Source organism: Nycticebus coucang, chromosome 8 (assembly GCF_027406575.1).
Source record: "Nycticebus coucang isolate mNycCou1 chromosome 8, mNycCou1.pri, whole genome shotgun sequence".
In the NCBI taxonomy this organism is placed as follows: Eukaryota; Metazoa; Chordata; class Mammalia; order Primates; family Lorisidae; genus Nycticebus; species Nycticebus coucang.
Genome location: NC_069787.1, coordinates 22,916,245 through 22,937,196, shown reverse-complemented (window position 1 = coordinate 22,937,196; position 20,952 = coordinate 22,916,245). Strand labels below are relative to the sequence as shown.

The 20,952-nt window shown below is 38.1% G+C and overlaps 1 protein-coding gene and 1 non-coding gene across 4 annotated transcripts in view; one reads left to right on the top strand and one right to left on the bottom strand.

Moving 5' to 3' along the window:
- CNTN3 (contactin 3) overlaps positions 1-20,952 on the bottom strand; it is a 373,051-nt gene that overhangs the window by 14,215 nt on the left and 337,884 nt on the right. For all 3 annotated transcript variants that reach the window (XM_053599702.1, XM_053599704.1, XM_053599703.1), the window contains exons 18-20: positions 20,254-20,488; positions 17,212-17,327; positions 6,741-6,927 (exon numbers count right to left, since the gene is read on the bottom strand). In XM_053599702.1, coding sequence (XP_053455677.1) covers positions 6,741-6,927; positions 17,212-17,327; positions 20,254-20,488 — 538 coding nt within the window. The remainder of the gene's footprint in view (positions 1-6,740; positions 6,928-17,211; positions 17,328-20,253; positions 20,489-20,952) is intronic.
- LOC128592852 (U6 spliceosomal RNA) lies at positions 9,932-10,038 on the top strand. The gene has a single exon (XR_008382064.1). It is a non-coding gene; the product is annotated as a U6 spliceosomal RNA (small nuclear RNA).

Genomic DNA, 20,952 nt, shown 5'->3' with positions numbered 1-20,952 from the left:
TAAAACACAACAAGACATCTACTTTTTGACTCATCTGGAAGCTGAGAAAACACTGGCCTTAAGGTCCAACCTAGAATAGCAGGAAAAGTATTTCTTTGACTTTTGGTTTTCAATGTCTGGAAATTTTTTTCCATGAAATTTCTCCTTCTCCGAATAGAAATATTTGAGATTGTAAACTATAAAAAGACCATTCACCATTGCCTAAACCTGTGGTCCCCAGTCCCTGGACCACAGACGGATGGGTGCTGGTCCATGAACTGTGAGGAACTGAGCTGCACAGCAAGTGGTGAAAAGCCTCACCTGTATTCACAGTGGCTCCCCATCCCTGCGTCCACATCACTGCCTGAACTCTGACTCCTGGCATCAGATTCTCATAGGAGCATGAGCCATACTGTAAACTCCATATACGAGGGATCTAAGTTGTGTGCTCTTTTTTATTTTTATTTTTTCTTAAATCATAGCTGTGTACATTAATGTGATCATGGGGCACCATACACTGGTTTTATAGACCGTTTGACACATTTTCATCACACTGGTTAACATAGCCTTCCTGGCATTTTCTTAGTCATTGTGTTAAAACATTAACATTCTACATTTACTAAGTTTCACATGTACCCTTCTAAGATGCACCGCAGGTGTAATCCCACCAATCACCCTCCCTCCGCCCATCGTCCCCCCTCCGTCCCCTCCTTCTCCCCCTTCCCCCTATTCTTAGGTTATAACTGGGTTATAGCTTTCATATGAAAGCCATAAATTAGTTTCATAGTAGGGCTGAGTACATTGGATACTTTTTCTTCCATTCTTGAGATACTTTACTAAGAAGAAAATGTTCCAGCTCCATCCATGTAAACATGAAAGAGGTAAAGTCTCCATCTTTCTTTAAGGCTGCATAATATTCCATGGTGTACCTATACCACAGTTTATTAATCCATTTGTGGATCGATGTTAAGTTGTGTGCTCTTTCTGAGACTCTAATACTCTCCCCACCCCTGGCCCATAGAAAAATTGTCTTCTATGAAATTGGTCCTTGGTTACAAAAAGTTGGGATCCTCTGGTTTAGAGGATTCATAGGCAAGTAGTACAGATTTTTCAAAAAAGTGCCAAAGCTCTTACAAAATTAAGTTCATTAAGATTTACACATTTGGCCAGAGGACTTACTTGATTCTGTATTAGCTCTAACTTCCTATTTGAATTCTGGTAAAGGTTAACCTTTTTTAACAACTAGCGAAATCTAGAATGACTTTGCTGAAGCCCATAGATAGGGGGAAAAAAAAAACTCCTCAATTTGAGGAATGCACATTAAGAAGTAGTGTATTCCATCACTGTGTGTGGGATTTGTAGTATGTCATGCACAAAGGTGATCAGGTCACACGCAGACGTGGGTTGTGATACTCAGAAAAGTCAACAAATAGCATTCAGTCACCTAGCGAGAAATTCCCGGTAGGGCTATCCATGATGTTTCAGAGAAAGTTGGGTTTAGTGGCTGCTAGGTCTTTAATATCTCCTCAATATCAACACTACAGAGAGAAGCAGCTTTAGAGGTTTCTATAAGTATTTAACAAGGAAGGTGACATTTTCCATTGTATTTATTATTATTAAACTTCTTACTCTGTTAACATCCATTTAAGGCAATGATACTTATCTTCCATTTTTCAGAAAGTTTGTTTCCATTTTCTTTTTAAATTTATTTAAGTAAAAATGGTAAATTATCCATCTTTAAGAAAAGACACAGGGTGTGTATTAGCAGAGGAGACTGACAGAAATGGCAAAAGTCGAGAAGGTGCATCACACATGGAACCTGGGAGATTTCATATTAACGAGTATCCTGAGCCAAAACTGATCCTGGATGATTATAAAATTTAGTGGTGCACATGAAAACTTTACAACTTCAGAATTATGTGTCTGAGGAAAGAATATTCACTTTACCATAACTCTCTGAAACATTGGGCCTCACATTATCTTAGGGCTCATCTTAGTCACATTCCCTTTTTACTCTCTGAAAACACACTTTATGAGTTTCATTAAATTCAGGCAACTGATCTTGGTTCAACTTACATGGATGAGCATTTCATTTGAAAAAGCAAAGACTCAAATGCAAAACAGACCATGCCATGTAATACTACACTATTTCCCCAAGTAGGCCTATCCATAAAATAATTCATGAAGGCAGAAACAGATAGATCTCTGGGGGATTCCAGGCATGTGATGGAGGCCAGGCTCATCAAGCTTTTCTAACAACTGGCACAACAATGGGTTCAGAAATGGATATTGACTAGAGATGAGCTCACAAGAAACCTAGTTCCTCTGGAATAATCAGAAAGTATGTGGCTACCTTTCCTGGAGTGTCTGGGTGTTAGAAAATAGTCCTTGAGTCGCCTGTGGCAAGATTGCTGCCCTGAAAAGGGAACCTGGTAGGAAGGATGCCACTATGGAGTAGAGATAAAAAGCAGACAGGGACATTGTTCAATCAGCAAATACAGATTAGACACCTGAGACAGAGCACTGGGGACAGAGCAATGATCAGAGCAGACAGAACCTTCTGCCCTGAAAGAGCTGACACTCTGGTCAGGCAGGCTGGGAGATAATGATACAGTAAATATGTACAAGGCAGAGGCTGTGTGGTGGCTTTAAGTAGTAGGCACGAGAGTAGAGTTGGGAAGGAGGCGGGGAGTGCCAGGAGAGGTGGCGGACAGGTGGCACTGAAGCTGTATTTCAGTGAAGACCCAAAAGAGACAGGAAAGGAAGAGTTTTCCAGGCAGAGGGCACAGCAAATACAGAGGAGGAGAATGAAGCAGGGAAGTAGGACGACCAGGAGGAATACAGTGGGAAAACAGCTGCAGCAAGAACGGGGGACAGACTGCACGGGGCCTTATCTGGCATTTGAAGAATTCAGCATTTGTCTGGAGTGGGATGGGAAATGACTGGAGGGTTGTTAGTAGGGATGTGACACCATCAGGATCACTCAGCCCAAGACAAGCAGGAGCAGAAGCGAGCAGGACGGTGAAGGGCCACTGACCACTCCCCCACTTCATGGGAGAGAGGGGACGTTGAACTGGCAGCAGCAGAATGCAATAAATAAAGGGTAGATTCTGCATAGACGTAAAAGTCAGATTCTGGATCAATTGTAGGGTCTGAGAGAAAAAGAACACTGGAATAATGGAGTGGAACTCACTCAAATGCGGACTCCTACAGCAGAGACAGGTTTTAGACAGGTGGAAAGAGTCACCAAGAACTGTCTTAGATATATTCAGTTTGAGATTTTATTGCACAATTCTTGAGGATGTTGTTTGAGTGCCAGGGTCCACCAATACTGAAAATTAAGATTACCACTTGACTTCATTGTTATAAAAAGGTTAATATTTGTCCTACAGATTCTGAACATAAAACTTTCTATAGATTTCCTTTTAGCAACCCTTTAGAAACCCTTTTTAAGCCAGCTGCAAATTCCCTTCATCAGTCCCTTTAGATAGAAGAAGCTAAGAGTTAGCTCTCTTTGGGTTGCAAGTGACAGAAACACTTCTCAGATTATTTGAAGAGGCTAATTAGTATTTAACTTCAAAATGCATTTAAAAAACACAAGTATTTGGATATCAAAAATTAAGTGTTTAATGAAAGTACCATACACAATTTGAGAATCCTTGTGTTATTTTATGTTAATCAGAAATATAACCCAAGATATAAAATCTTGCATACAGAATTCTGCAATTATGAGTATAAAAACTTGCACATTTTAAGCAAGATGGTAAAGAACTAGGGTAGGTGTTTTGCACTCATAGGGTGCAGTCCAGAGGAAGTATTTTTGATTAATAACAGTACTTGAGGAAGGCCTGCTTCTTTAGGTTTGTTCCATCCATTCAGCATCTAATCAGTAGTCCCTATGTGCTGGGGATGGGTGAATAGGACAGGGACTTTCTCCCTGTAAAGTCTGCAATCATAGGGAAGGAAAGATAGCAAGCAAGTAATCAAAAATGTTATTTTAGTTCTTTATTCCTGGGGCAGATGGATAATTCTCTTTACACAGATAATCACAAAATTCCTAAATAGGATTTGAAGCTAAACCACATCAAAGCTGAGGGTGACTCTTAAGAGCTACCAGTAACAATATTATAAATGACTATAAAAGATTCTGGTTTACTTGTACTTTGGTACATATTTAATATAGCAGTAGAATGAAATTTTAAAAGTAACACATGTTCTTCATATACAGTTCTAGGAGGATTAGGGATTTCAATTATCTGTATGAAATTCCCACCCAATGTAGGAAATTTTCCCTAATAACGCCTAAAGATCAATATGCAGACTCCAGTGAAACTGCAGCACTAGGAATGCATTATTTTCAAGAGATTTTATTCAGTTGTTGGAATTCCCAACAGACTACAGTTCTGTGAACACAGAAATTCTTAAGCAAAGTCACAATATATGTAAGTGGTAAATGAGTCGTGAATAGCCTAACTATATGGCTGAAGGGGAGGATGACACAGTGGTAAAGACTGTCTGGATATGGATGCCTATCCTGTCACTTACTCTGTGAACTCAGTAAAGTTAAATAACCTCTATGTGCCTCGGCCTCCACATCTCTAAGTGAGGATACTATTAATAATAGCTTCCACGTCATGGCATTGCTGTGGGAGTTAAGAATCAATCCATTAGATGTTAATACCATAACTGTCATTGTTACCTGCAAATTTGTACTTTAGATTGGGTATTTATATGCTATCTCTAATTATAAAGAGATTTTGCCTTTTCAAACAAATGTATTTTATTCACTTTACATAACCATGACATTTCTATCAATTTTTGCTCTTCCTGTGTCTTACCAATTCACTACGTTCTTTACTGATTCTTCCATGACATCACACTCTTTTATAGTCATAAGTTCCTCACAAAATAATCAAATCAGTAAGAATTTTTGACTGACACTGCTTTTTAAAAAAATTTTAAATTAATATGAGAGTACAAATTTTTAGGCTACGATGTTTTCACTTCCAAGGTAAAGTTCAAGTTATAGAAGAGGCCTTTGCCCAAGGGGTGTGCTGAAGACCCTGGCATTGTGCATATTCGGTGGGATCCTGCCAAATGTTATCCATCCCCGCCCCCAATCGCCCTCTCCCTCCTCTACCCGCCACAGTTCTAGAAAAACTTCCTCAGGCAGTATCTTTACAATATATAAATAATAAGGCATATTTAACCCTTATGAATTCAGAATCATTATTGAAAAAGATCAAACATATTTAGTAAAACATTGTAAACACATAATATTTTCAGTTTGTGCGTTGCCAAGCCATATGCTCCTTGGTCTATTTGGAATTCATGTGCTATGAATAAGTGGTTGGGCCAGACTTCCCCAAATAATTAGGTAAGAATGCTGTTAAATTATTATGTTAGTTGCCTACAAATGGACGTTATTAAAGGGATTCAAATGGTTTGTGTCTAAACTTTTGCTCTGCAATGCTTAATATACTGGCAAGTTGTCACCATAGTCCTTTTTCTATAGATAATGCAAAAATAAACACGTGAACTTCTCTGATCAAATTAACAGTGGTTAATTAACATTTAAAGTAGTAGAAATATGCTTTATATATACATTTAAAATTACTCACAAAATGCTAGCCAATCATTCACTTTAATCATATTACTGGCATTTTTAAAGCAATTTTAGCCAACAAATGTACGTCTTTTAAAAAAAAATTGTGAATGACATATGAAAACAGAAATGCATTAATGAAATTGGTCATCAAGTATAACAATTGTCTCATTCTTGTATCAAGCTAGTTAAGCAAAGATGTTTACTGAATTAAGAAATTTTGAAAATAAATTAAGAAAACCATTTCCTGCAAGTAAAGGAATCACTGTGCTAAAGTTACCTAGTCCTGGCCATGCCTCACTTTCCTCACCTTTAAAATGGAGATAACAATCAGATCCACCTCATATGGGTAGTTATGAGGATTAAATGTGGAAATGAACATAAAAGTACTTGGGACACAGAATGTTTCCAATCAGTATCAGTTATGATGATAACAACCACAGCAACTCAATGGCTGCACTGTGAGAAAGTAGTGGAACGTTACAAAGATTAACCATATACTGTGTTATCAATTTAACTGAAATACATGTGAGAAACTCCAAAATTTTCTATCACTGACTTTCTTATAGATTAATTTAATCATAACTCATAATTGGAACTATGAATAGTTCCAATTGAACTGTGAATACATAAACTCGGCTTTGAAGGCAAAACTGACGTCTCTGGTTATATATTTTTTAAAATATCAATATATTCATGTGGACCAACGATAACCTTTTAAGGCACATTGCCATTTTGTGAATAATGTAGAAAAGAAGAATAAAGGAGAATAAAAATCACTCCTGATTCTTTGGCATTAACTTATTAATGCTCATCAGAAATCCTCAAGCTTTTTGGGAAACTAAAAATATGTGGAAGTAAACCCAGCTAAGCTCATCACATGTTAAAAGAAAAGTGGATAGATTTAGCTTGATGCCTCACAGGAAGATTTTTCAAGAAAGTGCACATGCATTTTTACGTGGATTCTCTAGCTAAAGATTTAGGGATATCACGAGGATAAGTATATGTGTGCATCTGTGTTTACAAGGGTTTGAAGTTGCGTTTATATTATCCAGTCGGATAATGATTTGGGCCGTCCATTTAAAATGATAAAGAAGGCTATCATTTTTAATGCAAATTCATTTGCTTGCCATTCCAAAAATCAGAATATACGTACGAGTTTTCTTGGTGGTTGCATTAACTGTGGCGCTAAAGGGACCAGGGCCAGCACTGTTGTAAGCCCGGACAGCTGTGTAATAGGCCAGGTTGCTCTTCAGGCCCCGGAGTCTGGCTGATGTCTCATTTCCTGCCACTTTGACCTTGCTTGAGGATTCCTCCTTTCCTCCACTATTCCAGTACCGCACCTGGGGACAGAAGACATCAAACACACTAAGGGTTGAGAAAATTTTACCTTTTCCATTAAGTGATTTTCTTTAAATGGTTTCTGTAATTTATATCCTTGTTTATTAAACAAATATTCACTGAGGACATACCATGTGCTAGGTGCTGCATGAGGCTGTCACAGCAGTAAAAAGAGAGAAAAAGGACTCTTGGGGGAGATAGGTAATACTCATATTTAGGAACCAGATAAACTCAAAGAGAGTAAGTACTGAGTATGACCAGATTATGGCGTTCTAAATGGGAGACTAAGGGGAAATCTGCATAGCTAACAGACTGAGCTGCTCTCCTTTCTCAACCCTTAACCAACCCTGACCCAGCTTAGCTCCAGAATATTGGCAGCCGTGCACGAAAACATTGGAGATTGGAGGTTCCTTCTGTGAAGAGAGTGAACTGTCAGAGAAAAGACCATTAAAAAGCCAGCTGGCCACTGGATTATCCCACAGTGATAGCCAAATGTCAACAAGCCTACCTGTGTATTCAGAACTGCAGCAGGAAAAAGCAGTCAGAAGAGTTGACTTTAAATCTAACTGCACCTTAAAGTATTTGTACATATATTTCATCATTCTCAACCATGCAAAATGATTTTAGACCTTGCATAAAGATATATGCATCTAACTATAAAAATAATGACAAATGAGTGACAGAATGAAGAATAAGGGCAGAAAAAGGAAGATAAAAATACATGCTTCCTAACCACCTCCAATTCATAGTAGAAAGTTTTGCTATGCTTTGCTAGAAAGTTTGGATTGTCCATAAGGTAAAAATTGAAACAAACCCCCAAACAACAAAACATACACTAAATGGCTCCTGGAAAGTGTATCTATTCCTTACACAGGAATAAGACCAGGCATTCCCATGTGATCAATCGAAGCAGGGGCTGCATTTAGCAGAAATATATCACACATCCTGGGTACCTACTGAAAGCACAGGCATTTCTGGTTTTTACTTTACAGGTTCTCTATCTTTCTTGAAGTACCCGGCTTTCTTGTTCTGCACTTCATTTTTTGATTCAATAGCAGAATACAAAAAGAAGACATCACTTTTGCTCATTTGTCCAATTAAATAGCAGTTTGAGCATAATGAGAATGGTCATTGATCCTCAGAGCCTTGGAGATAATAAAACTCGGGATACTGTGGCAAGTGGGATGGCAAAAGAGCCTCTTTGGGCACAGAGCTCCTGCCAACTGCTGGCTGAGTGGAGGAAGGTGAACCTGGCATTTACAGAACTTATGTTTTATTTTATTGTTATTATTTTTGGAAGAAAGCAGAACTTGATGTTAATGTGAAATGTCCCAAACTTAGAGGTGACTCAATTCTTTAAAAACACTGTGCAGATTATACAAAATTTGTTTATGGGCTGCATAGGGTAACTGCTTTTAAACCTCTGAGCAAAAGACATTAGAAGTTACTTTTTTTTTTTTTAATCAGCAATTATAAAATTCTGTCTTAAAATAGTAGACTATTATAAATCTCAGGGTTTTCAATAATGATCCCAAATGAGCAAATCAATATTGTATAGAATAGTATTTTCCATATATGCATATGTGGAACTACAGGCTTCTTAAAGTCACACAAAATGCTGTTTTCATGTTGGCATATCTGTGCATTTTTCTTGGAAAAGAGTTATTAGCTTTTGTAAGGATTTCAAAAAGAGATGTAAACCCAGTGATAAGGACTTGGTGAATACATGTTTTGTTTTTTAAATAAATCTACAGACAAAAAAACTGTTAGTTGATATTAAAACCTTGTATAAACTCACCAATGTTAAACATTACAGGTATTGTTAGGTTTAGATGACTCCAAAATGATAAGTCACTCTCCTTGCCCATGATAGTGCTGTCTAGTAATTGACTAAAAATGAGACATAATCAATAATTACAGTAAAATGTTATAAACAGTTTGGGACAAAGTATGTATTGGGAAAAATCACGCAAATATGAGCTATAATCATCCTCACTTAAACAGAAGGAACAGTAGGGGGAGGGAGGAGTTACGTAACTCAGTATCATCCTGTCTTAGCTTTGGTCTCTTGCTAGATTTCAATCCCTGGGTCATTCTTTTGTGATATATCAAAGTACCTCAATAAATCTTGCCCAGAAAAATGTTTCTCAGAAGACTGATCCAAAGAAGAAATAAAAATAATTTATAATTTCATATGGAATCTATTTATACAAAGTACTTGAAGTTTTTTCATAGCACCATGTTTTGAAGTACTTTAACCAATCTCCATGTATCAGAAGGAGATTTATTTTTAGAACTTAGATGCTGAGAGTTATTAAAAATATTCAGATACAGAAAAAAATTGTGCCAAACTTGAATATGGTAGTAGTTAATTAAGACTGATTATACAGGGTGGATGTGAAGTTCATGTGCAGTTTAATATAGTTTAACATAGTAAATTGCACATGGACTTTACGTCCACCCTGTATAACCTTCTAAATAGCTTTACTGGAAGACTTGAATATACATATATTTAAAACATAAAGCAGTGTCATTAATATTGCTGATTTTCTATATTTAATCATGTTGATAAAATTTTGCTCAAAAAGTTTAGATCTTTTTTTAAAAGATGGCAATCAATAAGGAAGGCAAAGACCCATTTTTATTTTCAGTTGTATTTTAGATTTAAATAGTAAAAAAATTCTACATCTGAGAGAAGAGAATATATCCATACCAATTTGGATTTTATAAGGACAAGCACAACACAGAGATGGGACAGTGAACGTTTCTAGGTTGAAAGATTAAATTTAGGAGATAGAATTGTTAATATGAAGAAACAGTTAATATAAAGTTGATAAGACGTGAAAGTAGTTTCTACAAAAAATGAGCAGACAAATAAATATTGCAAAACACTCAAGGAACCTCATTAACAAGAGAGAAAGTCAGTAGTTCTGATGGGAGAGACTAGCTACTATGCACTGATCTGAAGTGGACTTTAAAATAATTCTATTTAAAATACCCAGATTTGTGCTTGCTTCGGCAGCACATATACTAAAATTGGAATGATACAGAGAAGATTAGCATGGACCCTGTGCAAGGATGACACGCAAATTTGTGAAGCGTTCAGTATTTTTACCAAGGGTGGTGGGTTCGAACCTGACCCCAGCCAAACTGCAACAACAATAATAAAAATAGCTGGGTGTTCTAGTGGGCACCTGTAGTCCCAGCTACTCGGGAGGCTGAGGCAAGAGAATCACCTAAGCCCAAGAGCTGGAGGTTGTTGTGAGCTGTGATGCCACACACTACCAACGGTGACAAAGTGAGACTCTGTCTCTAAAAACAATCAAAATAAAATTTTAAAAAACACAGAGATTTACCAAAAAGGGACTGAATCTATCATGCAAGAATGTGTGGTAACAAAAAGGAAGATCATATGCATTTGAAAAGTAACAAGCAGGACCCTCAAACCTAAAAATTATGATTATCAAAAAATAAATAAATAAAATCAGTGGCAGGACTCAGTGGAAGAGAGAATTAAGTAACTCTGAACATACCCTGGATACAGAAAAAAATTATGAAAGCAAAGCTGAGAGAAACTAAGGAAAGAATACAAAGTTCCAATCAGAGTTCCAGAGAGAAAAATTAAGGAAAAAACAACATTCAAAAGGAATATGGCTGACAATTTTCCCAAACTGAAGCAGCACAGGAATTTTGATATGTAGTCTTGTAAATTCACTCTGAGTGGAGTGTGGGAAAAAGCCAAAGGCGAATCCACTGCAGAGGGGAGGGTGAGTGAGACTGAATTGTGGCTCGCAGTGATTTTTCATTGCTGGATGCCTGACAGATCCCGTTCTCGTCCTTGACGGGTGGTGAGGCTGGACGCCTTGGCTGGTCAGTGAAGATGTGCTTCCGGGAAGGGAATTAACTGGCCCGGAAGTAGCAGGCAGTGAGGGTGCTGAGGCACAGTCACACCCCTGAGGCAGGGTTTTTTGTCTTGCTCATCAACACAGCTCTACCCCTCAGAGCAAAGTCTGAACACTGACACTCAATAATACATTACACAGCTTCAAACAGCAAGGTGGAGGAAACTGGATATTCTCAACACTAATGATACGTTTGAGATGATGGATATACTAATTGATCTGGTCACTATAAATTATATGTATCTAAATGTTATTGTGTACCTCATGAATATGTACAATTATTGTCAATTAAAAAATTAAAAATGTGACTAAAAGTGACAAAAAAAAGTTGTTAAACCATGGAATGACTTAAGCAAACACAGTTTAAACATGCTTTCCTTCTTCCTCCTGAGAGAGTCACCAAGCTAGGAATTCAAGGTCTAATATTCTATGCATCTATGAAACACCAAAACTCCAACTTTTCGATGAGTAAGTACAATTTTTTTTTTCCTTAAGAATCATGAAACCCCTTCACAAGGCTATATATTTTTAGCTGGGTAAGTAAACAGAAATAAAGTTGAGGAATGTGAGGATTAAAAATGTTATCTCTATTTCTGCAAGTCATTTGGTCATTCCAAAAATGAATGTTCCTGCTGCGGGGAGTCCTTAATATCATTGCATCAGAGAGTTCACTTAATGTAAACTTAAAATGAAATGCAGTTTATAAAAATAATGTATTGAAAATATGGCATCTTTTTAAACCATTAACTAACAGGTATTCATTCAGAAATACTCTTTTAGTAGGCCAAAATAATTATGTTTAGACTTTCAGATTTACGAAGAGACAAATATTTTAACTGAGCTGTTATACCAGACACATTTAAATAGAAACCAAGGAAAAATGCATTCAACGTCTTTTAGGAAGACAAATCCAGATCTACCTTCCTCTCTTATTTATCTTGCTCTTAGCCTTGGGAGATCTGACCGATTTTAACTATGTTAGTCTGACTCCTTTGCCTTCCAGGTTCTTGCTAGATGTAGCTAGTAGGAGGTAGGAGATGGGGGTGACGGGGCGTGGTTAGAGACAGAGGCTGGGATTTTTATTTCCCTGTATCCCTCGATGCTGAACCATGGTCTGGCAGGGTCTATCTCACAGTCCAGCCATTGCTCATTCCAGTGTATCCATCCTTTGCTCCAACTTCAAAAGTCTGCATTACACTCCGTGAATACATTTTGGTGGTCTTCTGTTTAAGTATGTTTTAATTGTCTGTATTCAATTTTACCCTATCCATACAACACATGCTAGAATGAAGTTCATTCTTTGCCCAATTGCGGAAAATTAGACTCAATGTGTATGTTTTATTCCCCCCAGTGGGATTTTTATTTTCTCAAAAAAGGTACTCAAATATTAGACATATTTTTCCATTATAATTACAGAATTAGGAACTGAAGACATTTTGCACAGCTGTTTGGAACAGGAAGCTGGAAGAAGGCATCAGTGTTATTTTAGTTTGGCTGATCTGTATCTTTTCACACATGTAGACTTGTTTTAGTCACTTAGGTCGTTCTCCCAGATTTTATTCTTTCAAAATACAAGAAGACTTTAAAGACTATGCTGGAACCTGAGAGCTCTTGCTCGCCAGGCCCCCACTGTTCGGGAACTTAAAGGCTGACTCCTCTTAATCATGTCTGCGTCTCTGGTTCCTACCCGAAAGGGCAGCAGAAAGATCTGAGGCTGAGTGTAATGGCTTAGCAGATAAAATAAATTGGAGTCCAGAGAAATGAGCTGCTCAGCTACTGCTTGGGCAAATCAGAAAGAAAATTAGTCTGGATGCTAATGATGGTGTGTGCGCAGCACACCGCGTGGCACACGATCAGCCCTCACTGAGATGAGGGAAAGGCAGGAGCCATTAACAATTTTAAAGCCAAATGGGGAAAATGCAACCCAGAGAGTTCACCACACGACTGATAATTAAATACTCCACTAACTCATTTCTCCCTCCCCACCCCAGGGTTAATTTTTCAATCATTACTGAAACTAAGAAAAGACGTGTTTTTATCTTGGTGGAATCATATAAATCATGTTGTAGGATTTTTGCAATTAAGACTTCTTTCTGGCAGCTTGTTCTCTTTCTCTTTGTACTTCCCAAGCACTTGAGGAAGGAATTTTTAATCGTCGTTTCCTTTCTCTATGGTATTAATACTACATTTGGTCCTCCTGTTTGCTGCTCTTCACACACACCGGCACGATGAGGTGCATTTTTAACCTGTAATTAATTTCAAGAAAATTCCTATTTTCTCTCAACTCTTCTCATGTTTTTGTGCCTCCCACTTTCATAGCAACACAAGCCGCCCCAGCAACCACAGCCATGGGGTCATGCATTAGGATTGTGCTAAGTGTTCCTGTACATGGCCTTTGAATTTCTGTTCTTTCAGTACAATTGCATCTGAAAGCTCAATACTCAAAATGGAGAAAAGTGGAAGCCACAATTCTCTTTGGACCATTTTGACAGTGGCTGCTTTATCTCATTTAATCCTTAAATGATGCTGTGAATTATTGACCATTTTTATCTCTGTTTTAATTGAGCCTTGGAGAGCTTTAGCAACTTGCTCAAGGACACAGTAGGACAGCAGAACCAAAACTGCATTTATTCAACCAATACATCATTTTTGCACACCTCTCGTATGCCAGATGCTAGTCCAGGCATCTGTGCTACGTAAGTAAACAAACGGGCTGAGTTCCCTGCCCTTTGTGGACTTTATATTCTAACCTAGCAGATTTGAACTCAGATCTACCTAATTCTACAATGGTGTACAACTAGACACTATAAGGACTCTATGACAATTCTTTGATTTTTTTCTGAGATGAATAACAGTGGTGTAATTCTACCTTTTTATAAAATATCCTCATCTTGATGACTCTTTATGACCTGAAATTTATGTAGCATCATGTGTCACTTATTGATGGGACATATTTTTAGAAATGCATCGCTGGGCAAATTAGTTGTATGAACATCATTGGGTGTACTTACACAAACCTATTATGTTTACATTCTACTATACCCTTAGGTTATATAATATGGCCTATTGCTCCTAAAGTAGAAACCTGGGTATCAGGTGACTGTCTGGAATACTACAGGCAAATGTAATATAATAGTACGTGTTTACATATCTAAATGTATCTAAATATAGAAAAATACAATAAAAATAATGGTATTATAATCTTACGGGACCACATATACATGCGGTCCATCCTATACTAAAATGTCCTTATGTGTTGCATGGAGTCTAAGTGATTTTTGTTATATGGATGAATTATATCATGCTGATGTTGGGGTTTTACCTGTCACCGGAAGAATGTACATTGTACTGGTATGGTGTATGACTATATTAGAAAATCAACATCTTCCTGCCTTAAGCTGTCCAACGATCTCTGTCAACTCCTAACATTCTTGTTGTGCTTGGAATCTCACAATCCATTTATGTATACATCAAAACATATATAAATCTCACTTTATTTCTCTTAACTATTCTACAAGTTACAACCAGGTCAGGAATTGTGATCTTGTCACATAGCTCATAAAGGGTAAAGTTATCCATGGTGCATGTGTATCTTAGTCCACCATCTAAGAAGTGCCCAATGTGTTCATTTATTGTCTTTAAGACATTTGATCTAACATTGAATCCTATGTCCTGCTCAGCTGATAGAAGATCCAACCACAGTTATTTGTGGGTCTTCCTTCTATAAGCCTTGTAAAGATAACTCATGATTTGATTTGATAACATTTGATTTGATTCTTTGAGTTCTAACAGTTTGGGGCCGTGTCTGGTGAATGGGAAATCACTACTGGTTGTGGGAAGCACAGCCTTCCCTTCTACGGTCTTGCCACCAACCTGGGCACTGCCCATAGAAAGATGTGGGCCCCATGAGGCTTTGTAAGCCCCAGACTTTTATTTCTTCCAAGGCCATTTAAATTTCTCTTCTATTTTTTTTTTGTCACTTGCGTGGTAGCATTTTCTTTCCTCTCACCCTCCAGGAAACATGGAATGATCTCTTCCCAGGTTAAACTTTGGAGACAAACCTAGAAAGGAAGTCTTTTGCAGCAATCTCCTCTTGATTGCCTTCCATACACTTTCTAGAGGCAAAAAAGCTTACAGTTGAATATTTACTACAGAATACTCAGGATGAAATATATAAATCAATTATCAAAAGGTCTTCTGAGATGTGGCTCACACCTACTGACTGTTTATCATGATGAGCCAGAAATGAGACGCTCATTACCTATCTAACCTCATTCAATCCTCTCCATGTCCTAATGAGGTGAAGCCTGTTGTTGCTCCCATTCTGCAAGTGAGGAAAATGAGGCTCCCAGGGTTCATGCAACTTTCCCAACATGGTGGGAAAATGGCAGAATTTGGATTTGCCAGGAGATGGGGGTCAGAGCTGCACTCTCTCCATACCACACTCCCTCACTACTACACTCTTTCCACCTACTTACCGTCCCTGTCAATGCCACTGATGTTCTCTATTGGGGACACACTGTTGCCTCACCCCACTGTCCCACTTTCATTTCTGACATCCACTGGCATGGGATTAAATGAATCTTCCAACCAACTTCCTTTAAATGCTGCTCAAGTTGTTCTGCTGTCTTTATGTGGTGTTTTACTGCTTCATTCCTACCTTCCTTAAGTTCAGATGACTTTCTCTTTGATCAGGTCTCTCCGTGTCACTACTAGCATTTTTCACATTTATGTGTGCAAGAAGATGTTTCCATATAGGTATTTACTAAATATGTACATTAACAAGACCTAGTCCTGTGTATTTGATGTCAGTAGATCTAGGGAGAGTTCTGGGTGCTGACTTTTAACAACAGACTCAGAAAACTCAGGTGTCTTTGGACTATGGTCCACTCTTTGAGCATCACTGCTCTACATATCATCCTGTCTCTGTTTCATTTGTTAATATTTACAAATAAGCCAATGCTTGTTTGGTTACAAGGAAGACAAACTCTCTTAGTTATGAAGGGGGTTTACCCAAAAGAAGGGCAAGGTAATATTACAAAAAGGAATACACCAGGCTAATTAAGAACCAATTGTTGAAGAGCTATTCTATTTTGCTCCCTTGAAGGCTCCATGGAGTTTTGATTCCTTCATTCTTTACGAGGTGACTGGCAGTATATCAGCTCCAGCTCATCTCTGCAGACCAGCTTTGTCCTGCTTACCAATGGCCTTACCTTGAGAAGCCTAAAGTGAGCCCTTATATCCACTAACTATAATCACTATTATTTCTTAAATATCTCAAGTAAGAGACCGATTCAGCTTAACAGTACACAGAGCATTTGCCACTGATTAGATGTCCACCTGGTGCCACCATTTGAAGGTGTTTTGGTAGATGGAGGGGAATGTAGCCCTGTGATGCAAATGTGCTAGGTAAGCCTGCCACTGGATCAGGAGTTACAAGCATAAGGGAAGTTTCCTAGGAAGGCAGCTGTGGGTGGGAATGAAATCCCATTCATGATCCTACAATATCACTGTTGACAGAATCTTCAGATTTTATTTATCTTGTCTGTTCTTAGCTCAGATGTTCCCAGTTCTCTCCAACTGTTCTCTACTAAATCTGGGGCCCTGTCCAAATGGTTCTTCTTTGCATTCAAAGCCCCCGTGACCCTGCCCTCCTGTGCATTTTTGCAGCCACCCCTTCTGCAGGAACTTTATTCTTTCTGCAAGTAGGCATCTGGTCCACTGCACTTCCAATACACCATGCTTAATCATGCTCTCAACATGTACTTACTTTTTCTTGAAAGTCCTGTTAAGTCTTACCACCTTAATGAACCATTCAAGATGACCTGTCCTTCTTCACTACCAAACATTTCCTGTTTGGGAGACCTAGTTTGACCTTCATTACATTTGGTGTTATATTATCCCCATCTTATTTCAGAAATGTTTTGAAGGCAAGAATTATGATATACACAGCTGACTTCTCTACAACCTAGAAAAGAATCCTTCAAGTAACAAGGCCACCAGGAAAGTAAGAAAGAGTGGGAGGACAGTGGTTTGCTCTTGGCATAAATATGCTATGAACTTGATATTGCAGTTCAATCTCATCCTCATTTTTCAATCTACCCATGTGGAATATTTGGCCCATGTGATACATGATTTCCTTTCATATTCTTTTTGTTGTTGTTATTCCTTTTCTACCCCAACTGAAGTTATTTCCATTCAACTGGTTGAGTTAAATTCAGTATGCATTGATCATATTGATCATCAGGGGAATGACAGCCTGGTAAGTAAATTTCAACCGAAGATAGATTTCCTAAAATGTCATTGTTAAGAAGAATTCTAAATGAAAGGAGAGCAAGGTAGCATGTTAACATACACACACAAGTTAATTTTAAAAGAAATCACCTCATAGCCAAGTAAGTGCCCATTACTCAACTTCCAAGGAATGGTATTCCATGAAACTTCAATTTCTGAGGAAGATAGGCTATTTGCAAAGACTTGAGATGGGGCCACTGTAGGCTCTGTTTGAAAATAGAAATTGAAACACAATGGCAATTTTGGCAGATAATTTTAAAAGTCTATGAAAGTCCTTACTTTTTAAAAAAAAAAAGTATTTTAACATACTTGAAAATTTTATCACCTATTAAAAAACATGCACACCATGTCTTGAAAATATACACACTAGTCCATTTTCACTTCCTAAGAAAAGATGGCAAATTAGCTACAGGCTTTTCCTTGCTCAAAAGTTGTAGCAGCCAGTACTTTCCTCCCTTGTACCTCTTTCTTGTTTTTTTCTTTTCTTCCCTTCTTTCCCTTTGTTCTCTCCACCTTGTATTTATTTTCCATCCCTCCAGTTTACAGCTGAGAACTCCTATGCTCATAAATACTACTTGTTTTTTGTTTTGCCAAAGATCAAGGTCAAGTTCATTTTACTCAGTAAGAAGCGAGTGAATGCCTTCTCCAGTCTAGGCCCATGGAAGGGATAAACACAAATGACATGGGAGTTATACTCTTCTGAAGGAGTGGGACAGGCAGGTGACTATACAATAAGAACCCCTCTGTAATAAACACTCCTGGGTTTTTCTGGGGCTCACAGTGATCCTCCTCTCTTAGCACATAGCTCTGAGCAGGACTCTCCCTGTCCCCAGTATCCATTTCTGTGTTGAATGATCCTGCTCCCTGCCATGGATGATTGATACTGAGATCAATTCTTGGTCTAAGGTTGAGCCTATTAGATTTTCTCTCTGGAGAATTTGAAACTTGGTTTTGAGAGATGTGGAGTACTTGGGGCCAATCAATCTAGGGCTGGTACTCTAGAAAAGCAGACAATTTTCTGAGGCCCCAGAGCTTCTCTGTTTAAGGTTCTTCAATAGTTTGGCTGTTTAACTCATTCTTTGATTCAATGAGATGTCCTAGTATATTTCCAATAAATCTTTCTCTGTTTTCTTAAGAGAGCAGAATACATTTCTGATGTATGAACAGTAAGACCTTTGGTCGATTCATCAGTAGGGGCAACAGGGGTAACAGGAGAAGGAAATGGAAGGAGGCAGGAATAGGCCAAAGGCCAGGCATCTCTTCCAGCTGCCAGCCCCCTGCTCCTGGATGCATGCATGGGGTAGGCAGGAAGTGTCTGGAAACTCCCTCCGGAATGTCATCACTTCCCAGACTCTGAACTGCCCTGCGATCCCTGAAATCTTTGGAAAATGAGGTATGTCTATGAATTAGAAACAATTTCTTTTGCAAAGACTTTTATGATACTTAAAACTTGGCCTCTCTCAGAAATCAATGGAAAATGACAAGACAATAAAGATAGGGACCTTAAGAAAATTCAACTCTACTTATTTTTAGGAAAGGCAACTGTTGAGCAATTTTTTTACAGTTTATTGTCAGGGCTGGAGTGTGATATTGTACTTTACGAGCTCAGAATGGGTAAGAGCAAGGACCTTTGCTTAAAACACTGGTTCCACTGGCATTTTGTCATATTATTAATCTCTTTCTCAAAGTTTCCATTTTCTCACTTGAAAACAGGAAATATAATGACAGCTCCAATACTTCATTTGTCATTTGAAAATTCAGATCAAGTAACATCAGACAGATGGTAAGCATTCAATATAGGTTAGTTCCTGTCGTTTCTAGTAAGAAGAACTATGTGAGACAGCCACTATTCAGTTGTTGATGATCTAGGAAATGGCAATTTGATCTGACTCTCCTATGTTTATCATTATTTTCTAAAATGCTCTTGAGAGAAAATAGTTATGTCTCAATATCTGGGGCAGGTACAAAAGAAAGGCAGAGGAAGGGATGGTTCAGAGTGAAGTGCGTGTGATCTGCACCAGCTAGACTTCATATCTTTCAAACCTCCATGCTCCACATCTGGAATGTTATGCTCTGGTCCTCACACTCCATCTGCTAAAATTCTCTCTAACTTTCTAATCCTCTGCTAACGTGGCTAACGTTGTAGGAACCACCGTAAAAGTTAAGAGTAGGCAGTGACAAAGAAATATGCTATTCTTACCCTCCTCCAAGGAAAGCTGTGCTGTTCCCTGCTTCAGAAGCTGGAAAGTAGGATCTATTCCACATAAACAGATTTTCAACTAATTATTACAGCCTCTTAAGTACCTATTAAGTTTTTATTTTTAATTTCAAAAAACTTACGGAAACAGGTGTTTTTTCTTACATGGATGAACTGCATTAAACTGAAGTCAAGGGTTTACCCATCACCAGAACAGGGTACATTGTAGACGATGAATAGATTTTTATCTCTCACATCCCTCACACACTCCCTTCAGTGTCCATTACATCACTTCATGACTACATCTGTCTTTCCTTTAGTTCCCATTTGTAAGTGAGAATATGTGGTATTTGTTTTTCTATTCCTGGGATACTTAAAATAATGGTCTACAGTTCCAAGCTGCTACAAAAGACATTTCATTCCTTTTTATGGCTCTATGGTATGCATGCACATGCAAACACACACACACACACACACACATATACACACATGGACACGCACACGTGCACACACACACACATACACACATTTTCTCTAACCAATCATAGTTGATGGGCACTTAGGTTGGTTCCATAGTTTGCCATTATAAACCATGTTTTGATAAATATTCTAGTGCAGGTGTCTTTTTATCAAATAACTTCTTTTTCTTGGGGTAAACACCCAGTAGTGGGATTCTGGATCAAGCGGTAGGTCTACTTTGGGGAGTGTAAACTAGGACAAATGCTATAGAAACCACTAGGCTTTATACTTCAAGTCAATTATGGCTGATCTTTACGAACTGCCCTGGGAATATAATTATAACATTGGGCACTGTTCTTTTGGAAAAATATGTCTAAAGTCACAAAGAAACTCCAAATTAGTTTTTGAAAATTTTTGGGACTTCCAAACAAATGTTTTATTAAGATGGAAATGATTCATCATCACGTTTTCCATACCTTCTTCTGCAGAGAACACTGTTGTCACTGGGCTAAATGGTCCTTCACCTTTGTTATTATAAACACCCACTTTAACTTCATACGGTGAAAATGGCACGATGCTTTCATTCCTAAAGACATATCTTGGGGTATCAGGGGATGTCACCACTGTCTGGATCCAGGTGGTGACCCCCAGAGGGCGGAAAGCAACAACATACCCAAAACCTTCACCATTCTGCAGTTCTTCCGGGACTGGCTGTAAAGGAAAGGCATAGTGAATCACCCTTCCATGTGAGGCAAGGCAAAAAGGAATGGAGCTATCATCCATATGCATTTACAACAGTCAGCAAATAAGAATTTATATTGTATTAGGCAGGTGAATAAAAAAAGAGAAAAACATCAGTGGAAGAGTCATGTCAGTTGCCTTCAAATAGACACAAGCACTCTTTCACAGCCATCCAGATAATGGAGGGTAATTTCCCATTAGTATTCACATACCTGAGCATTTTATGGCCCAAGTCTGAGTTTATAATATTAAGAAATACTTGCAGTTAAAAATATACGATCTCTGTACATAGCCACAAAATGTAGAAAGCAAAATATTGATTTCTGTGGGAAGAAGTAAGCAAAATATTGCTATCTATTGGAAGAAATAAGCAACTCTACAATTATAGTGTGAGATTAATAAGAATGTCTAATCTCTTAAATCTAACAAAAATG